At 32.5% G+C, this 21,915-nt stretch overlaps 1 protein-coding gene across 2 annotated transcripts; it reads left to right on the plus strand.

Annotated features, from left to right (window-relative positions):
• Positions 1-11,315: 11,315 nt before the first annotated feature.
• Positions 11,316-20,758, plus strand: LOC109793277 (chromo domain protein LHP1). Of its 2 annotated transcripts, XM_020352735.3 has the most exons (6): positions 11,318-11,787; positions 12,114-12,139; positions 12,251-12,337; positions 12,678-13,412; positions 19,962-20,022; positions 20,356-20,758. In XM_020352735.3, the coding sequence occupies exons 1-6, from the start codon at positions 11,461-11,463 to the stop codon at positions 20,401-20,403; spliced, it is 1,284 nt and encodes a 427-aa protein (XP_020208324.1). In that variant the 5' UTR covers positions 11,318-11,460; the 3' UTR covers positions 20,404-20,758. The 2 variants fall into 2 exon arrangements, with proteins under 2 accessions (XP_020208325.1, XP_020208324.1); XM_020352736.3 differs by lacking the exon at positions 20,356-20,758 and having other exon boundaries at positions 11,316-11,787; positions 13,523-20,012.
• Positions 20,759-21,915: the final 1,157 nt, after the last annotated feature.

The following is a 21,915-nucleotide window of genomic DNA, read 5'->3' on the forward strand; positions in this document are numbered from 1 at the left end:
CCTTTGACTCAACTGACTCGGAAGGATCAACCTTTTGTTTGGACGGATGCTTGTGAGTAGAAGGGGCGATTGACTACTTATCTAATTTTAGTGTTACCGGACATTGGTGAGTATTGTGTTTTGTGATGCTTCTCACCAAGGGTTGGGCTATGTGTTGATGTAGGGAGAGAGAGTAGTGGCATATGCTTCGAGGCAACTTAAGACCCATGAGAGGAATTATCGTACTCATGATTTGGAGCTTGCAACTATGGTGTTTGCCTTGAAATCGTGGAGGCACTATCTGTATGGTGCGAGATTTAGTGTATTTAGTGATCACAAGAGTTTAAAGTACCTGTTTGATCAGAAGGAGCTGAATATGAGGCAGAAGAGGTGGATGGAATTCCTAAAGGACTTTGATTTCCAGTTGTTGTATCATCTTAGGAAGGCGAATGTGGTAGCAGATGCATTGAGTAGGAAATTCATTCACATGTTGACTATGATGATTAGGGAGTTGGAGCTGATTGAGCAGTTCAGAGATTTGAGACTAGAGGTGGAGGTTGTTCAAGATCACATTAGTTGTGGTATGATCACCATAACTAATGAGTTCTTGAGACAGGTGGGAACTAAGCAATTATAAGATCTAGAGTTGTTGAGGATTTCGGGATTGCTTGGTACCGAGAGGACAACTAGTTTTGAGCTTGGTATTGATGGAGATTCCTAAGTGGAAGTGGGATAGTGTCACTATGGACTTTGTAGTGGGGCTGCCTAGGACAGCTAGGAATAGTGACACTATCTAGGTGATTGTTGATAGGTTGACCAAGTGTGTGCACTTTCTTCCTGTCAACAAGAGGCTTGCACAGTTGTATATTAGAGAGATAATACGGTTGCATGGAGTGCCTTCTAGTATTACAGAGATCCAAGGTTTACTTTCAGGTTTTGGCAGACTCTGCATCGAGCTTTGGGGACGAGGTTGAGGTTGAGCTCCGCTTATCATCCACAGACAGATGGTTAGTCGGAGAGAATAGTTCATCACTAGAGGATCTCTTGAGAGCTTGTGTATTGGATCATCTAGGTAGCTGGGAGGAGGTGTTACCATTAGTGGAGTTTACCTACAATAACAGTTATCACTCGAATATTGGCATGGCGCCTTTTGAGGCTTTGTATGGCAGGAGGTGTAGGACTCCATTATGTTGGTATCAGGAGGGTGAGTCAGTAGTGGTTGGTCCAGAGTTAGTTCTTCAGCTACTGAGATGGTGAGATAGATTCAGGAAGGGTTGAGGGCTACCCAGAGTCGACAAAAGTCTTATGCTGATAGGAAGAGGAGACCTCTAGAGTTTGAGGAGGGAGAGCATGTGTTTCACATTTCACAGTTGAGGAAGTACATCGAGACCCAAATCATGTGGTAGAGATGGATGAGGTGCAAGTTAGAGAGAACTTGACCTAGGAGAAGAGACCGATAGCTGTGGTTGATCACAAGTTGAAGGAGCTTCGTGGTAAGTCCATCAGCTTGGTGAAAATTCTTTGGGATGCAGCTACTGGTGAGGCAACTTGGGAAGTAGAGAGTCAGTTCAAGGAACAATATCCATTCCTCTTTTCAAGTAAGCCTATTTTCGGGGATGAAAATTCTTTTTTGTTGGGGGGTATTGTAACGTAGTAAGTTATTTCAGAAGGCCCAAAATCCCAATATGGGTGATTTAGAGCCCAGAATGGGCCGTTCCCAAACTGGAACGGGTCGTTCCAAACTACTAAATTGACCTGTAAATCATAATTGTGAAACGGGTCGTTCCAAACCCCAGAACAGGCCGTTCTAGATGGAGTACGGGCCGTTCTAGATGGAGTACAGGCCGTTCTAGATGGAGAACAGGCTGTTCTGGATGAGTCCTAGAACAGGCTCTTCTGGTTTCAGAACGGGCCATTCTGCATGTGATTTTTGCACATGATGAAGGGGTGCAAAATGGGTTGTTCTAGATTCGAAACCGGTCGTTCTGGACACTCCTGAATTTCAATAAATAGGGATTGTGTGGTTGAGGAGAAAGTGAATTTTTTTAGAGAGAAGTTTTAGAGAAAAGGACTTTGGATCTGTGAGCTTCTTTCTCTCCCAAATTTCTCTGTATGATTCTTTTTCTCTTCTAGATCACTAATGTCTTCTGTCTTTTCTTGAAATTGAGACTAGAAAGCTTGCTTTGGGTGGATTGAAGTTTCAGGTTGAGCTTTGGAAGGAAATTCTACTTCTCCTCAGTTGTTGGCCATTTTGAGCCAATTTTCAGGTAAGGGAAGCTAGAATGTTTGTTTTTTAGGTTGCATGTGAGTTTAGAAACTCAATTGATGCATGAAAGTCGAGGATCCATGGTTGGATCGGAGAATTCGCTCATTTTTTTGGGGTTTTGGGAAAAATGGGGTTTTTTGTGATTTTGATGCATCGAATGGGTGCATGTGAGATTTAAGTTTATTTTTGAGTTGTATGGAGCCTGTGCATTGTGTTTTGTGTGTGTATGTGGCAGGATTTGTTGGTTTGGATGAGAGTTTTGAAACTCTTTGATTGGGATTAGGTCGAGCGCGCTCAGTCTGCGCACGACGTGAAGATGTTTATTTGTGATAGTTGAAATGATGCTTCGGCATGTTTAAAGTTGAAGTTTTAGATCATGTATGTATGATATATGATGCATGATGCATTTTTGCATGTGATGTCTTATGACATGTGTATGATTGTTGATCATGATGGTGGGTAGACCATGTATGATGTATGATGCATTATTGCATGTGATGTCTTATGACATGTGTATGATTGTTGATCATGATGGTGGGCAGACCATGTATGATGTGTGATGCATAATTGCATGTGATGCCTTATGGCTTATGGCATGAGTCTAGCCTAGGACTTGAGGAGAGGAAAAATACTTTCGAACTGGAAGAGCTCACATAGAGTCTCTTGAGAGTGGTGCTTAGATAGGCCACTGATATATGAGAGTGGTGCTCAGGTAGGCCACTGGATTTGGGAGAGTGGTGCTCAGGTAGGCCATTGGGTTGGGTGAGTCTCCTTTAAGTCCTTAGCTAGTGCTGGAGCGAGGTATGAGGTCAAGGGTTATACCCTTAACCAAGTACTCGGGAAGGTGCATGGATCCTTGCGAATAGTTGGTGGGTGAACTCCACAATTGACTTGGTAATGCATGTTATGGTCGTGGTAAGCCTATACCCAGCTGTGCTATACCTGACGGTGGATCTGGACTTCCAATTGTGTAAGTGACATCATCCGAGTAAACCCGAGTGAGGATTATATCCTGTTTAGCTGTGACTGAGCGGGCGCATTGGGCGTGAAAACGGTTGGGGTGGTTTTGGTAGGATGCAATGTCACTTATACTGCTCTGTTGTTAGGGAGATCTCCTAGGTGTATGCGTGACGACGCATTAGATGATTGATATGCATTGATATCTGTCATGAGTTGCATGTATTGCATGATTGTTATGATGATGAAGTGTATGGTGTTTGACTTCATGTTTGATGAATGGATGATTTGATTGAGATGGAAGTTCCTTTAGGGCTTGAGTTGGATGCATGTGTAGTATAGATTTTATTTTGTACTTGTATGATTGATTTTTGAACTCTAGCTTACCCTTTTGTTTCCATGTAGTGGGACTGCAATGATCATACTTGGTATGGGAGCAGGTCAGGGATAGCTTGGAGTTGAGGTGACCGCTGCGAGACAGGGAGTTTGATCCTCGTGTTAGAGTTACCATTTTGGGTAACGGTTTTGTCTATGCTTGACCAGCACTAGGGAATATTATTTTTTTTTGGGATGGCTGTACATATATGGTGTTCTATTTTATAACCAGAAACTTAGTTATTATCATTCTTATTTATACATGTATGTATGAGTTATCCAGCTTAATATTTCTCTTAGTTCACTAGTAGTAGTGTGATTCCACTAAGTGTAGAGACCATGGTGGGTCGTTACAAAAAGTGCATTGAAAAGTTGTAGCCCTACAAAGTATTTTTTTATTTTTAGAATGTAATGTTAGGATTTGTTTAGGATGTAATTAGTTGATTTACTAGACTGAGCCTTGTAAATCTTCTGATTAGGCCCATTATATTTCTCTATTAATAGGTGTTGTGAAACTTTTTATGTACACTTTACACATTTTTTTTAGATTTTAGAGTTGCTTCCTCTACAAGTTTCTCTAAATTCTTTCTTCTCCTTCTTCACTTTCTTTCTTTGAGAATTTTCTCTTTACATTTGTTTACACAAACGAATTGTAGCATCTTGATGAAGATGTGTGACTAATTCATTCATCTGATTCTAGGTTTCAAGAACTACAATAAAATTTGAGTTCTCGATCTTTTTACTAAACAAATTCTCTTCGTCTTCTTCTCCGTTCTAGATCTATTTTCCATTCTTCGTGATTATGAATTTTATTTTAATGGATCTGGATCAGATTTGAAGAATAATTTTGGATTTAGATTTAGATTTAGACCTAAAATAACCTAAACCATCTAATTCAACCGTTCATCATTCTTGAATTTCAAGGAAATTGTGAGATTGCAATTGTGTTTCATGTTTTTATCAAATTCAATAGATCTAGATTTATATTATGTTCATGTTGGTTTAGATTGATTGAATTTGGATTATAATTTTAATCGTGAAAAATTTACCGTAATGATTGAAATCTTGAAATGATATAATTTTTTATTGAATTTTTTGTTTGTCTTTGCAATATTCTAATTTTTCTTTGCTATTCATAAAAATTCCCTTTCTAATTACGTGATAATTTTGAAACCAATTGGCTTGTGTCTTCAAGAAGAATGACCTGGGTTGTTCCCTATATTACAAATCTTTGGGAAAAATCTAGAAATTTTTTATAGTAATTCGACAAAGCTATCACACACATAACTATGAAATTCTCTAGTAATAAGCTATTGAAAAATAGATGCATCTTGTTGATATAGGTAGTATAAATTAATTCCTTTAAGTCATCCTTAGTCATACAATCTGACACATGTACATTTTTTGGAACCATCTCACTCTTGTGTGTCTAAGATATTAAACACATCATTGATAAAACATATTTGATATGTCCCTTTATGCATTGTATTAAGCTCATTTGACATTTATGAGTGTCTTAAATTTGTAATGAGCCTAATATAGTGTATAAAATGATGTATCAAATATGCTTTTATGAACGATGAGTGTAACATCTCAGACACATAAGAATGAGATGGATTCAAAGATTATACATGCATGAGATTGTGTGACTAGATATGGCTTAAAGAAATTAATTTGTACTACCAATACTAACAAGATGCATCTACTTTTTTGATAGTTTATCACTTAAGAACTTTACAATCAAGTGTGCTTAACTTGGAGCGATTTAAGGATGGATGACATTTTAGGAAGTTTTTCGAAAAAGTGTGCAAATGAGGACTAAGCATATTGAAAAGTTTTGTGTTGATTTGTAGGGATAATTGTTAATCCTAAAGGAAAACGAAAATCTTAGAAAGGGCTACCTATAGAGGGTTCTAACCAATGAAGGGTTTTGACCAACGAGAAGTTGTGTGAAGCATCACCATGTAAAATGTCATGGAGTGGATTCGCTGAGAGGTCAAATTTGAGGTGTGTTACAATGTGTTGTTTCTTATGTTGCTAAGTTGTTTACTATGAAGACGGGGTGTATATCTATATTGATAAGTTTAGCTAATTATGTTGCTAAGTTATTTACCTTATATGAAGTTGTTTAGGGTTTAGAGTTGAATAGTTATGTTGTGAGTAGCTATATGAGTTGATGTGTTGTCTTTTTGTGAAGTTTATATGATGAAAGTTGTTCATGTTGATATAGGTAGTTGTTGTTTTCTATTCTATATATGTTGTTTTCTTGTTATACAAAACTATTCATATTTTTTCATGTGTTGGACTACTATGATTATACTTGATATGAGAGCAAGTCAGAATTCGACTAGAGGATGAGTTTGGAGCTTGATGGCCATGTTTAGAGATGGCATTTTGTTGGTTTGTTCATATGAAGCTATGAAAGTGACACTTGACTGATGCTTAGGATTTATGGTTTTAGTGTAGATATTATACTTGTATAAGTATATATGTGCAATTTTTAACCTTGTAAGGAGCTTTATATATGTTTTCTTGTTAATATGAGTAAAAACTGTTTTATGTTTTTTGCACCTTATACGTATATCTATGACATAAATATCTAGGTACTGTTTGCATGATAATCTTAGGTTAGTTGATGTTTATTTTTTCCACTATGTTGTTTTAAATGTAGTGGTTTGTCAGATCATTAGACTTTTACGAATATACATCAATTTCAATTTAGTAAAATATCAAATAATTTTTAAATTTTGTAAAATTTTTAGTCTTAATCTATTCATTTAAAATTTTTAATTTAATTGTTGGATCGTTAAAAAATTTAATATAACCAATGTAAATTATTAAATAAAGTAAGTCTATACAAACTTACTCTTAATTTAACTAAAATCCTTCCTATTAATAATTTATTAAAACATTTCAATAGCATTTTTTTATATTTATATTTCAAATCGATGTAAGAGAAACAAATATTAATTACCTAGATATATCCATGTTTTTGTAAAAACGGAAAATATTTAGTAAAAATATATATTTATCTATTATTATCATAAGATTCCCTTATTTGGTAATATTTTTTAATACCATTAGTGTTATTATTTAATTAAACAATTAAAATAGTAAAATAATAAATACTTTTCATCACAATTTATAATTATTTTATTTCTTGGTATCTAAAAAATTCAAAAAATAAAATGCAAAGAATGTAAAATTAGGTGTTAATAAAAATAATACATGTTCTAAAGATTAATTTTCACATTGTTAAGATAATATTTAACTAATTAAAGTGAAATTTTGTGAGTATAAATTAGCTCTTAATTATCTAATAATTTTGTCTATAAAAATATAATTAGCATTTTAGGGATGCTTGTTAAAGAAAAAAGAAAGATTTTCTTTTAGGAAAACAAGTTTATTGTGTTATAAATATAAAAAAGTTAACACTTATATTTAAATAATTAAATGGATCATGTAATATATTTAATATTCTTTATCTATTACTTATTGTATTAAGATTATGTTTAATAGTGAAATTTTAAAACAAAAGAAAATAAATGAAAAAATTTATTTGATAATTTTAAAATAAAAAAAATATGTTAATATAAACTCAATGTCATGTTAATATTAACTCAATGTCATATGTTTTTTTTATATGCCTTTTTTAATTTAACAAATAAAAAATTGGTTAAAATATTTTTTTTAGTTCTCATACTTTTATTTAATTTTTAATCCTTATAGTTTAAAATAAATATTTTTAGTCATTATAATTATCTTTTTAAACCATTTTAGTCCTAAAATTTAAGATAAATCTTTTTAGTCCCTGTACTTACAATTTTTATTTAATCCTATTATTAATTCATTTTGTGTAACATTTTCTCTTTTGTATTTATATGACAGATGTATTAATTCAACTTTGTGTTTGATGTTAACTTTATTTTACTAGTTACTTTAAATAAAATATCTCGAAGTTTTGTGTCTTTTTGTATCCTCACTCACGATGTCCATTATTGAGACATTTTTTTACTCTAAAAAATTGAATACCTCTATCACTAACACAAAACAAATAACTTTACCAAAAAATTTAATGATAAAGACTAAAAGAATTTAAAAATTGCGAGTAGAGTGTTAAAAATATTTACCTTAAACTATAAAAATAAAAAATATTGATAAAAATAAGTATACAGACTAAAAATGTCTATTTTAAATTATAAGAATTAAAAAATAAAATAAATGAAGTTATAGAGATCAAAAAATATTTCATCCTAAAAAAAATTGTTCTTTTTTCCTTTTCTTTGATATACTTTAGCCTTAATAAATATATCCTAGTACACTTGGTATAGGGACTTACATCTAAGGTGAGAATAGGCTCAAGCTTAAACAACGGTCTATGATCTGTCTCTTTAAAGTCTGGTTTGACATGACATCTTTAATAAAAATATCATATTTAAACTTTTAAAAACAGTCTATTTATTTAAAAATGATAGGTTTAAGTTTATAAAAAAACTTATTAGACCTGATAGGACAACCTATTTATCTATATAATATAATAAAAAATTAATATATATTATTAATAATATAAATAAACAAATAATTATATTAGTATTAAATTGATTGTATTAAATAATTATCATCTTTTTAAATTACTAAATTTTGCTATAATTAAACTAATAATCTGAATAAATATTATCATAGTTATTTTAATTTTTTAAAAGAATAATTGGTTATGAAAGTATGTCAAATGAGATAATTGAAATAATTAGGAAGTTTTTTTTAATAAGATTAACCCTTACATGTAGGGATGGCAACGGGGCGGGGCGGGTACAGGTTTCATGATACCCGTCCCCGTCCCCGCGAGCCAAACTCATCCCCGTCCCCGTACCCGTACCTGTCGGGTATGTGATTTTCATCCCCATCCCCGCCCCCGACGGGTATCGGGTATACCCGTACCCGTCAAATTTTTTATTTATTTATTTTTTAAATATAATATTTTTAAATTATTTTTAAAATTATATTATAATTATAATTAGGTTATTTCTTTATCTCATATTATAATAAATAATCACACATAAAAAAATATTAAAATTCTTTAATAAAATTAAATTGAAAGTGAGTATTAAATTAAAAATGGGAACGGATACGGGTACGGGGCGGGTAAGTACATACCCATACCCGTACCCGTACCCGATTTAATATATCGGGTTTTACCCCGTACCCGTACCCGTACCCGGTCAAACTGGGTATTCACCGTCAAAGTCGGGACGAGTTCAGGTATTACCCGTGGGCAGTGACGGATCTAGAAATTTTAGATAGTGGGGGCAATACTTATTTATATATTTGTAGTATTAAATTTTTTACATATATAACTTTTAAAAGAATAAATATATTATCATAATTAATTTTTACAATTTTTTATATTTACGATTACAAGTAAATATGAAAATAAATTAGGTTAGACTAAATTTTATTATAACTTAATAGGTTTGAACCTAACTTTTTTAAAAAATATATATCTTAAGTATGACTTATTTATCTATCATAGACATTTTTTAAATTTTTGGTTAGAACTACAATCCTAAAGACTTACTTTATAATAATTCAACACTATTAAAAATATAAAATAAATATGTTAAATTTTATAAAAATCAAGTTTAATTTATTTATGATATAAATATGTTTTTAATATCTAATATGTATTTTTAGATGATAATTTATTTTATATTTTATAATAACAATTCTAAATAGAACATAAATCTTTCGATTTTTTTATTTTGATTTTTTTAATCAATATATACAATAAATAGAAAACACAAAAGGTAAACATGCATATTGCAAATTTTATTTTATTAAAAATTAATTTTTTTTAATATATTACATTATATATGTGAGTATTAATATATATATATATATATATATATATATATATATATATTATAATTAAATCTTTTAAGAAAATTGTTTCGTTATTAAGAAGTATTTTTTATCACATAAGAGAATTAATTTCCTTCAAAAATTTGACAGATATCAAATAAATAAATCTCCTTTACAAATCTATATTTTATTCATATAATAATTTAAATATATATTTATTTTATTAAAATATTATTTTTTAAAATAAAAAACATGTATGTGTGAAATAGTAGTGGGGGCAAGTGCCCCCACTATTCTCAATCTGGATCCGTCCTTGCCCGCGGGTACGATTATATTTGTTATCCCTACTTACACGACTATACTTCAGTAATAGATGTACATGAGTTGTATTATTATTATCATTATACATGTACTTGATATCTTGAGATTACCTCATACATAATAAGTATATTTTTAGTTTACAAATTATTATTATAACTATTTTATTTTATTAAAATATAAGTTAATTATTTAGAATATACTAAATTAGATATAGGAAACATTTAAAATATTTTTTTATACTATTATTTTTTTCATTATAACTTTGTAGGCTTATGACATATGTGTAAATATACACCAACATCTCGCACATAAATTGTTCTTATAATAAAAAATGATTCACTTTTTTTTTTCTTTATGAGATTGTATATATTTAAAAATTTTAAATTTTAATAATATTTATATTATATTTTATCATACAAATTAAAAAATAACTTGTAATGACGTATATAAAAATAAATTTGTTATTTTTCTAAAAATTAAGTTTATTCACCTAATTAATATTATTAATATAAAATAATTTTTTTAAATAGATTGACTTTAAAAAAAGCATGTCAGACCAGTAAAAAAAATTATAATAAATAATAAAATCAGATTTAAACTTTAATTTTGTAAAAAAATCTAACTATTCTCATATCTAATTACACTGGACAAAGATGTTGAATAAAATAATTTCACATCTTATAATTATGCCGGAAAACAATCTTATAATTTTTCCTACTATTAAATAAAGAAAATATTAATTGTTTTTAGTTTTTACTTATTCTAATTTTGAACTTACCCAAAAACAAAAAGAATTGAATTCAAATAAACCAATACAATTTTTTGGCCGTTGAATAAGTTACTGTAACTCCTTTTTCATTTAGTCAACAAGTTTAATAGTTAAACATTTTTATATTTTGAATACATTAAATATATATTTTCATTTAATATTTCATTGATAAATCAATAAGAAAATCATTAATAAAATATACCTATATCCTATATTTTATTTATATAATATAAAACAATTTAAAGTTTCCTCTGTCCGTAACAGAAGACAGAAAAAAAAAACGTGTCTTGTGTAATCTTATAAAATTTATTTAATCAATAATAAAAAAAATTATTAAAAATTATATAATAAAATATTATTTAAGTTCTTGAAAATGCATCTCGTTAACACTTTAGTCTATAAAAATAAGAAAATTTAAAAATAATATTTGAAAGTTCTAAATTTTTCATTTAAGTTCCTAAAAATAATGACTTATTGTTAACTTAGTCTTTAAATAAGTTGCATATCTATTTGAATCTTGAACTAAAATGAGTAACATTTTACACTTTCATATATTTGAAAATGATGTTTTACCAAAAAAAAAATAATATATATTATTTATTTTTATATCTAAGAAGAATTTGTGGGTAAGGTGAGTATGAAAGAAGCAATGTAGAAAGAGAGAAGAAAAAAATGTGGAAAAAGAGTTGGCGGGGCAGGGAGGGAAACAAAATTACAAAATCCTCTAGAATCCGAAAAAAACACGGATAAAAAAAAATAAAAATAAAAATGAAAAAATGTTAATAAAAAAGGAGACGGAAAAGGAAAAAGGGGGCGAAAGGAGAAAAGCGTTAAAAAGAAAAGCAGAGTGATGGATCACGCTGCTGCCTAGATACACTTCGGAGAAGACGAGACACAACACTTCAAGCTTCTTCCTTTTTGGTCCTCTTTTCAAATGAAGCGAAAGGCTACCTCGGAAGCTCCGAACGAGGTTGTTGCTGCCTCCGACGCTGCGGATTTGGGTGGCGGAGATGTTGGGGGTGTTCAAGTTGAGAGCTTTGTGGGAGATGAGGGTACTCAGTTGCGGAAAAGTGGGGGTGAGGAACCCCTTGTGGAGGATTCTGAAGATGAAGAAGAAGAGGATGAGGATGAGGATGAGGAAGAGAATGAAGGGGGAAAGGATGGTGCTGTTCCTCATGTGGCTGAAGGAGCACACCAACCTGTTGTTCTGGCTGAGAATTTCTATGAAGTTGAAGCTATTCGTCGCAAGAGGGTGCGCAAGGTCAGAAAGTTCTCTTTTTTAATCTTCTCTGGGGGTTGGGGTTAAGTTTTTTTCCTTGTTTTCTGTTGGGTTTGTGTGTGTGGGTGTTTTTTTTTTTTTTTTTTGTTTCATTTTTTATCTGTTATGGTTTTTTTTAGTTGTTTTACTGCTCTAGTTTTTATTTTTATTTTTTATCTGCAATGGGGATTTTTTATTTTTTGGTTTAATGGCGTCTGTGATTAATGTTGCCATAAGTCTTTGTTGTTGTTGTTGTTTGGCCTGACTTTTTTTTTTTTTTTTTCTTTTTGGGGTTTTGACAATGTGGATTTCAAATGTTGCAAATACAGGGTCAGCTGCAATACTTTATCAAATGGTGAGTGCTCCTCTTGCTGTTTAGTCTTTTGGACTGTATTGTGATGAAACTAAAGGGGAAAATGTTTATGTATGTATTTTTGCTTATTGTTTGTTTGTTTATTACTTAAAGGCGTGATTGGCCCGAGACAGCCAACACATGGGAGCCTCCAGAAAATCTAGAGTCTGTTCCTGATGTTATTGAAGCTTTTGAAGAGAGGTATTCACTTTTTCTTTTATGAAACTCTTACTTTTTTTCTTTGGACCCCATGTTAGATTTTTTGAGTAAGGATGTGAAATGGCTATTTCGATTATATTTTGAATTTGAGTTCTGGTTTTTAACCGTGCCGAAAGGCATCATTGTCATGTAATCCATGTAGCGGACCTCACCCAGTGGGGTAAGGCTTTGTTGTTGTTGTGTTGTGTATTTCTGTGATTGTGAATAGGTTGCTTAAGTTATAGGTAAAAAGACCAATTGCCAGAAACTGGTTGGATTTATGTGCCTAGATTGTGAAAAATTGTTTGTTTACAAATATTTAATTAAAATTGTGGTTTTGAAGCTTGAAGTCAGGAAAACCTCGTAAGCGCAGACGGAAGCACGTGGTGCATCATCATACTCAACCCAAGAAGCGGCTGGAGCGTTCTAGCACTCCTTACAGCCTTCGACGTTTTTCAACTAAAACAGCTGAGAAGCATACACAGTCTGCTCCTCTTAATGATCCTATCCTTAATGATGTACCTGCCTTTCCTCAGACTGTGCTTTTTGCTGATGAAGTGGGAAATGGTGGTGATGGCAACAGTCTTGGAAAGGCCACAGATGGTAACGCTAACAAGGCTGCAAATGGTTCCCAACAAAATATTGAAAGGAATGAGGAAAATGATTATGATCCTAAGCTTAGTGAGCTTAAAGCTACGAGTGCCAATGGGAATGATATAGACAAGCTTGCAATTCAGTTTCAAGAAGATAAGCTTTCTTCAGGCAATAATTGTCAAATGGATGGTACATCAAAGGGGGATTTCTCAGACACAGTTCGAGGAGCCAAACGGAGAAAATCTGGTTCTGTAAAGAGATTCAAGAAAGAAGCACATGCTGGTGGGCTTGCTAATACTCAAAATCCAATTGGCACGCCTGTTGGTACAGTTGAGCAAGCACGAACAAGGAATCCTAATAGTGGTGGTAATACTGATCATGCCAGTCCTGCTAGCAATATTGTAAGGATTATAAAGCCAATAGGCTATTCAGCTTCAGCAGCCAGTGGAATACAGGATGTTTTAGTAACCTTTGTCGCTTCAAGGTAAGTTACTCAGCAATTAACATTGTGCATTAGCTTTCATATTATGTCTGCTAAGATTGGTTGATTTTTACTCATGTTTATTTTTAAGATTTTTTTTTCCTGTGATACAGCTTGTCAGATTAGAAATGGAAAAATGTTAGCTCTGGTTGCGTGTTTCCACCCTCCAGTAATGATTATTCTGATTCATGAGACCAATTTTTGTGCTTATACTTGCTCCTTTGTATTATATTTTGTAAAGACAAAGTTGAACAAGCTTCTGGTTAGTGAATGAGGACAGTCACAAATGTTTGCATCATTTACTTTTATTTTTTGTTTTAATTGATAAAACATATACTTATATGATTAGTATAGATAGAAATGTTAATGTAGCTTGAAATTTATTATGTGGTTGAGGCTTATTTCATTTTTCTTTTTGGCTACAAGTTGAAGCTTGAATTTTCTTATGCGTATGGCTGGTGTTTTTTCTTCGGTTGATGGATGTGGTGCTTAATTCTTGTTAGAAAGGAGGAAATTAATGTAGTTGAGAAGCTAAGATGTCTGCAATTCTTGGGTTAGTTGAGCAACTAAGATGTCTACAAGTTGAATTCAATGCTTACTAATGCTTGGATATATATAAGCCTAGTTGTCAATAGTAGCAAATAGGGGTGCTATGGTGCTACAATGAGATTGTAGCATCTTGATTTAATGTTGTGACTGTTGCGGCCACTATCCCAAGGTAGAATAGTGGGTGCAATTGAAGTGGTGGAGCAGGTGCAACTCCAAAATTTGAAAGAAATTCCTTAAATGCTCTCATCTAGTCATCAATAATGGGGGTATTTTGGGAATTTTAGTTGTTCATCATCCTTCAAAGGGGAAAAATACCCTCTTCAAGTTATTTCTTCCTCCTAGTATCCTTTGTGTGTGACCCAACCTTTGTTTAAGCAACCAACTTCATTTATTGACTAGCCTCTCTGTTTTACAACAATCCACTTATCTTTTTCTCCTCTCCCACTCTTGCAAGTTGAAACCCATTTTCCTTTCTTTTCTTCCTTTGCTCAATTTGCTTCCTATTTCTCTTCTATTGGTGTTGACTTCTATCAAATTCCTTTTTCATTTTTCTCCCACTAGTCAATTACTACATTTTGTTTCATTTACTTAGTTACCCTCTTTTGCTACTTACATGTATGTTTTGTATAATTACTAGATGTTGGCTAGGGTGGGAGAGCATATCATAACCCCCATCATGGGAAATTAGTTTTCAATCCCTAGATTATTTTAAATGGATAATTAAGATTTTCCCTTTTTCTCCCTCTATTTTTTTCAATTTGTCCCTCCACTTGTACCCCTCTTGTGACCCCTACATTTGTAAGGATCTCTTATGTGCTTTTCATTGTAAATATTATGCTCCAATGTCATGGAATTGACCTTCAAAACATGGCTCTTAAGTGCATGTCATTTTGATGTTTGTGAGAGGCAAACGTCCGTTTATTTGAATGCACCTAGATACAGGCTTTTCCATATGGAAGTATCGGAACGTGTGCAAATGATAATGCAAACACACTCTAAATATAAATTTTGGCTCATATAAAATGGACAGGTGAATAAATGCATATTTTGAGCATTCAATCCAACCATAGAGTACATCTTACTCAACACTGAAGTGCAACATGCACATGTTGAGCATCTAACATTAGTGTATGTGCTATCAATGCATTATGACGCACTATTGTTGAATGGATAAATGAATAAGTGCATTATCAGTGTGTTGCAATCTTGGCTAATCCTCTCTACTACCATTGTTGAATCCAAAAACCCATTCAACCAATAGATGAAAATCAACAAAATAGAATGGAGAAAAGAGAAAGGATGACAAACAAAGAGATAATTAAAGAGAAAAAGTTGGGAAGATGACGAGAAAAATGAGTATAAGAATATGAAAATGCACAAGAATGCATTTTACCACTGATGGTGGTGGTGTTGCATTATGTCGCCAGAGCAATTTTCGATTATTGTAGATGATGACACTTGCCTTTTCCCCATTTCTTTCTCTATTTTTCCTTTCCTTCTCACGACATCTCTCTCTCTCCCCCCACTCCCACTCTATCTCTTGCAACTCTATTATCTTTGCATGTTGCGATTGCCATGATCGATTTCTTGATTTGCATTCAACAATACTCTGTCTATTTTTCATTGCCAAATCACAAACCATGTGGACAAAAAGTGTTGTCTCGTGGGAAAAGAGAAAGAGTGGGTTGGGTCAAATTGAGAAAGGGAGGGAGAAAAAGAAATCTTCACCATCCATTTCAAAGTTATTATATCTAAGGGTTAAAATCTAGCTTTTTCACGATGGGAGACTTGATTTACTTTCCTACCCTAGCCAATGTTTAAGTACTATTGGCTTTTTATTATTTATCACAAATAGTTCATGAGTTTAGTAATTTTTCTATTTTTGAACATTTATACATATAGTATTAATAGCCATCATCCTATTATATGCTATCCCATTTTGTAGTTGGCCCGTTCTACGGCGCTATGTGGGATTGATAACCATGTATAAACATTAAAACATATCCAAGAATGAATGAAGACATTCTTTTTTCATGCTCAAACGTGATATGGGCTTTGAGAAGGTCCCATGCGATGACAAGGGAAATGGGAGATGAAGTGCCATTCGCACGCAAGCATCATGTGCCTAAGCTGGAGGCTTGTTGGCAGAAAAATATTATTCGACAAAAAAAGTAACGAGTACCAAAAGAAAGATGAAGGGAAGAAATGGTAATGGGAGAGGAAGTGCCATTAGCACACAAACATTAGGTTTTGGCCAAATGCTTGTTGGCAAAGAAATATCATTGGACAAAAAGGTATTGAGTACTAAAAAAAGGAAATGTGGGCATCAAATGCCTGAGCCAAGGGCTTGTTGGCAAAGAAATATTATTAGATATATAAGTAATGAGTACAAAAACCAAAAGGCCAATAGGGTATTCCCAACAAAGACACAAATATGTTCTTTGGTACTTCTCACTATTATTATATATTCAAGTGTGATTTTAAATTGTATCGAGAATAAATTATCTATGATAGAAGGCATAACAACCAAGGTTTTAAATTGAGGTTGTAGTTTTGTTGCGAACTTTAACATTGCGAGAAATTGTGTATAAATGCAATTAATGCAACCACAATTGTGATTGTGATGCATTCATAGAGAATCGAAGAACTTTAACGTTGCGACTAACCAAACCTTGGGCATAACTTTGGATTCCAAGAAATTGATGTAAACATATATAGCCTATAAAAACAATAACCTTTTCTCAAAAGGTATGTTGGCAACATACATGGATCAATGAAGCCATTCCATTTCATCAAAAACCAATTTTTTTGGAAAGTCCAAATAGATTAAAGTCTTTTTTTTCTTTTTTAATCTTTCCATTAGGTTTTCTTAGGACTTTCTCTACTTTGGTCTATTGGCTATGATCCATAGCATGCTATAGTGGTGAATAACATGCTATAACTAGATAGCAAAGTGGCCTTAGGTCACTATGAGATTCAAATAGTTGAGTGGTTTTCTATAGTGGCTATAGTGGCAACAATAATGGCCAAAATAGTAACTTTTAGTGTGCTACCATGATATTGGCTTCAAAATCCCATTTTTACCCTTGGAACGTCATTGTTTGAGGTTTAATTTTGGGTAAAATATTTCAAAACACGATGAGTTGAAGAACTTCAACATTGTGATTGGGAAATATTGGGGCATATTTTGGGTTCCAAGAAATTCATGTAACACATATAGCCCTAAAACAACATTTTCTCAAAAGGTAGGGTTGGCAACATACATGGATCAAAATGATGCCATTCCATTTCATCATAAACAAATTCATGTAACATATAGCCCTATAACGACAACAAAATTTTCTCGTAAGGTAGGATTGGTAACATACGTAGATCAAATGATGCCATTCCATTTCGTCAAAAGCAATTTTTTTTGGAAAGGCCAATTAGATTATTTTTTTTAATTAGGTGTTTTCAACCTATCTCTATCTTTGTCTATTGGCTATATGATACATTTAACTACTTTACTTTTTAGGGCATCAAATATAGTAGTCAATATTGGATATTGCAATTATAATAATGACTAAAATAGTGACTTTTAGTTTGCTACCATAATATTGGCTTCAAAAACCCATTTTTTCCCTTAGGTCATCATTATGTGGGGTTATATTTTATGTAAATATTTCAAAACATGGAGAGTCAAAGAACTTTAACATTGTGGACAATAAATACTTGGGCATAACTTTGGGTTCTAAGGAATTCATGTAACATCTGTAGCCCTGTAACAACAATAACCTTTTCTCAAAATGTTAGGTTGGCAACATACATGGATCAATGATGCCATTCCATTTCATCAAAACTAATTGTTTTGGAAAGGCCAATTAGATTAAAATCTCTTTTTATTATTATTTTTTTCATTAAGTTTTCTTATCCCTTTCTTGGTCTAATTGCTACGGTCCATTTAATTACTTTTCTTTCTAGGGCATCAAATATAGTAGTCAATAGCATGCTATAATTGGATAGTAGAGTGGCCTCGAGTAGCAATGAGATTTGAATTGTGGAGTGGTTTCCTATAACAACTATATTGGCTGCAATAATGGCAAAATAATGACTTTTAGTGTGCTACCATGTGTGCTACCATGATATTGGCTTCAAAAACCCATTTTTACCCTTGGAACATCATTATTTGAGGTTTTATTTAGGTAGAATATTTCATAACACGGAGAATCAAAAAACTCTGACATTGTGACTAAGAAATCCTTGGGCATAACTTTGGATTCAAAGAAATTCATGTAAACATATATAGCCTTTAACAACAATAACCTTTTCTCAAAATTATAGGGCTTGCAACTTACATGGATCAAATTATGCCATTCCATTTCCTCTAATACCATTTTTTTAAAAGCCAATTAGATTAAATCTTTTTAATTTCATTAGCTTTTCTTAGGGCTTTCACTACCTTGGTCTATTGGCTATGATCTATTTAATTAATTTTCTTTCTAGGGCATCAATTCTCAATAGCATGCTATAATTGAATTGCAAAGTGGCCTTGGGTTGCTATGCGATTCAAATAGTGGAGTGGTTTTCTATATCGTCTATGAAGTTGCAATAATAGCCAAAATAGTGACTTTTAGTGTGCTACCATGATATTTGCTCAAAAACCCATTTTTACCCATCGAAATGTTTGGGGCTTTATTTTAGGTAAAATATTTCAAAACAAAGTCAAAGAAATTTAACTTTGTGACCAAGAAATTCATAAAAACATATAAGTCGGAAGGTCTCACATTGCCTGCCTGAATTCTTGGAGTGCAACTTATATATCTATTAAGCAACTTCACTTAATGCTAATTAGTTTTAAGATAAATCTAGCATAGTATCTATGCCTATAGCCCATCTTGGTAAGTCACGCATTCTGGTTGGCTTGCCTGTTCTATCAAGCATATGTGGAAGGGGAAGATCCCACATCGCTTGCTTCAATTCTTGAGGTGCAACTTATATATATGTTGGGTAACTTCACTTAACAGCAATTGGAAGGAGAAAATGGGCCCAATGTTGAGGGCCTAAGAATTGATGAGGGTGAGTTAGTGGGGCAAGGACCATCAGAAGCACTAGAGGAGGAGAGAGAGGCTAAGTATAGTGTTTTTGTTTAAAAACAAAATTAAAGTATCTTTACATATGATTTATATTTAAAATAACTGAGCTAAAGTTGTTCTAATATTTTGCTTGAATAGTGCTTGGTTTTAGGGAAATGGAGGGGAGGGATTTTTTTAAAATTTGTCTTGTTTGGTTCATTTTTAGGAGGGGAGGGGTGGGGAGCAAAATCCCTTCCAGCTCAATTTTAGCTCCCCTCCAAAATTGGGGGGGTTTGGAGGGGAGAGGAAGGATTTAAAATCCCTCTTCTCTTATGAACCAAACAAGTAAAAAGTTATTTTGTCTCCCCTCTTCTCATCAACTAAACAAAATTTCTAACTCCTTTCCTTACTTCCATTAAAATCCCGTCCCTTTCCTACTTTAAACCAAACAGACCCTTAGATGCTTGATTCCTTTATTGACTAAACAGGTAGAAAGTCTGGAGAAGAAATGTATAGGAAGGAGAGGATTATATCACTTAATTTAAGCCTACAACATGACTGAAGCTTGATCCTGCCTGCCATTTTGTTAATTTCAAAAGCATCTGGAGAGGAGGAAAGTTGTTACTTTTATGTGAGAATTGATTTATATTAAAATAATTTTAAGCTAAATAACTTGGAATGTGTAAAGGAGAGTAACAAAGGAAGCAGTAGGTTTTTATTAATACCATGGTTCTAACTGCCATATAAGTTTGTTGTGAGTTATTGAGTAAATGTACCTACTCTTTGCTTTTTGGCTTATATTACTTCATTCTGTGAGATCCTATGATTTCATCTTCGTTATTCAATTTTGTTCCTAAATGTCTTCATTTACATCACTTTTATGGTGAGCTGGATTATATAGTAATCATTCGACATGCTTCTTCACCTAATCCTTATCTCGTCAACTTTGTAGGTCTGATGGAAAAGAAGTTACGGTTAACAACGACCAACTAAAAAAGATCAATCCAATTCTTGTAAGCACCCTTTGCCATTATACCTTTACATTTTACACTTGAATATCAGACTTAGAATAATCCGGATGCATGAGGAGAATGATTCCTCAGCCCTTTATTTATAATCATCAGAATTAAAATACAATAATGATAGGATCCTTGATTGCAGGATTATACAATCAGACATTGAATAGTGAATAGAGTAAATAAGGTAACTTGTCAAGAATGGTAACAGAAATATGGAATCAGATAGGAACTGGGATCAAATCTGAACAATTAAATTTGATTATTTCCTTGTTAAAATGTTGCTATGGTCTCTTTTTCACCTAAACCTTGTATTGTCATATGTTGCAGCTAATCAATTTCTATGAGCAGCATCTCCGCTACAGCCCTACATCGTGACCAAATGTGGTATAGAAGCTTCAAATATGTAGTTAGATTTCAAAGTGTTGGTAGTTTTGTAGTTATGTTCAAGAATGCCTCTCTTTTGTCGATGCAGAAGTTAGTGAACTGAAGGGTAAGAAATGCATTGCTTGTTAGTGACATATAGGTATGACTTTTTAACCAGTGGTTGCAGTGTGGCTCTACATACTATGATATGATACATGCTGATGGCATAAAGTACTATAGTGCCTCAACACATGAGGATAGGGAATAGTTTTCTTAAGAGTTAATCAAGGATGAAGAACTATTTTGGATTAATGTCAAATTTATGGAAATTCTTAGTCATTTATGAATGATTTTTTTTTAAAATTTATTTATAGGAATTATAACGACGGCAATAGGGTTCAAAGTTAAGACTGCATATTATTCCAACCTTTCACCATTAGGTCGACCTTAGTGGTTCTGATCGATTTGTGTTTGCCTACATTGATTGGATGATTGATTGAATGACTTGATTAACTGTTAAGGTGCAAGTGAAATCTTAGAATGAAAATGCCATGTTTCACCCAGTTTTCTGCCTACATTAAATGCAAGTTTGGTTGAAAAGTTTTTATTTATTTATTTATTTTATATGGTGACTAGGTATTCAGAAGTTATTTTGGTTTTCTTATCAGTCCAGGTTAAGCTTGGTGGTTTCATATAGTGGATGATTTCTAGCTTTTTTTTTTTTTTTTTTTAATACTATATTTAAATGTTACCTTAGAAAAGGGAATACAATTTTCTTGAGTTAGGTGTTGGTGGTCAAAAAGGAGGTTTGCTTATTGCAATGTTAACAAACCTCGTTGAATTAGACTTCTTGATGCTTGTACTCCATTCCACTTGAAGTGCTTGACTATCCAAATATTTGTTGAATTTTTGATGTATATAATTCTTTTGTTGATTGTAAAAAATGTCTTGTAAGATTTAATGTGAAAAATGAAAAATGGATATTTATCTTTTTTAGCAAAGACGCTTGTTAACATTTCTTTTATTTGTTAAGATAGATAGTTGCATTGAGATTTGATATGCCTTGTGGTGTAATTTGATTGTCTGAAGATGGATTCGGAACTTGCTAATTTTCGTTTTATTTTACGTGTTAATTCTTTGATTTTGGGACAAACTTGTATGAGCAACATGCTCCTGGAGCAAGTGAAATATTGGACCATTTGGAATGGGTGAAATATTGGTGTAGCTTGGCTCATGATTGATGTGTCGTTGTCAATCATGTGTAGATAGGCTATTAACAGTGCCTAAGAAATAATTAATTCGTTTTATTCCTATAGATACTAAGTTAACCAAGGGCTTTAGTTCTTCGGTTAAGGAGTGAGTTGTTGAAACAAAGTTATAAACGTAACGATTACTATCAAATAATCATTCCATCTCAACATAACTTCACATTTAAAGGAAACACAACATACAAACTCTTGTGGATTTCATATCGATGAGTGAGATGATCATTAATAGTGTATATAAGTTGTAAGTGATTCTTGG

This window comes from Cajanus cajan, chromosome 3 (assembly GCF_000230855.2).
Source record: "Cajanus cajan strain Asha chromosome 3, NIPB_CcT2T_4, whole genome shotgun sequence".
Lineage (NCBI taxonomy): Eukaryota > Viridiplantae > Streptophyta > Magnoliopsida > Fabales > Fabaceae > Cajanus > Cajanus cajan.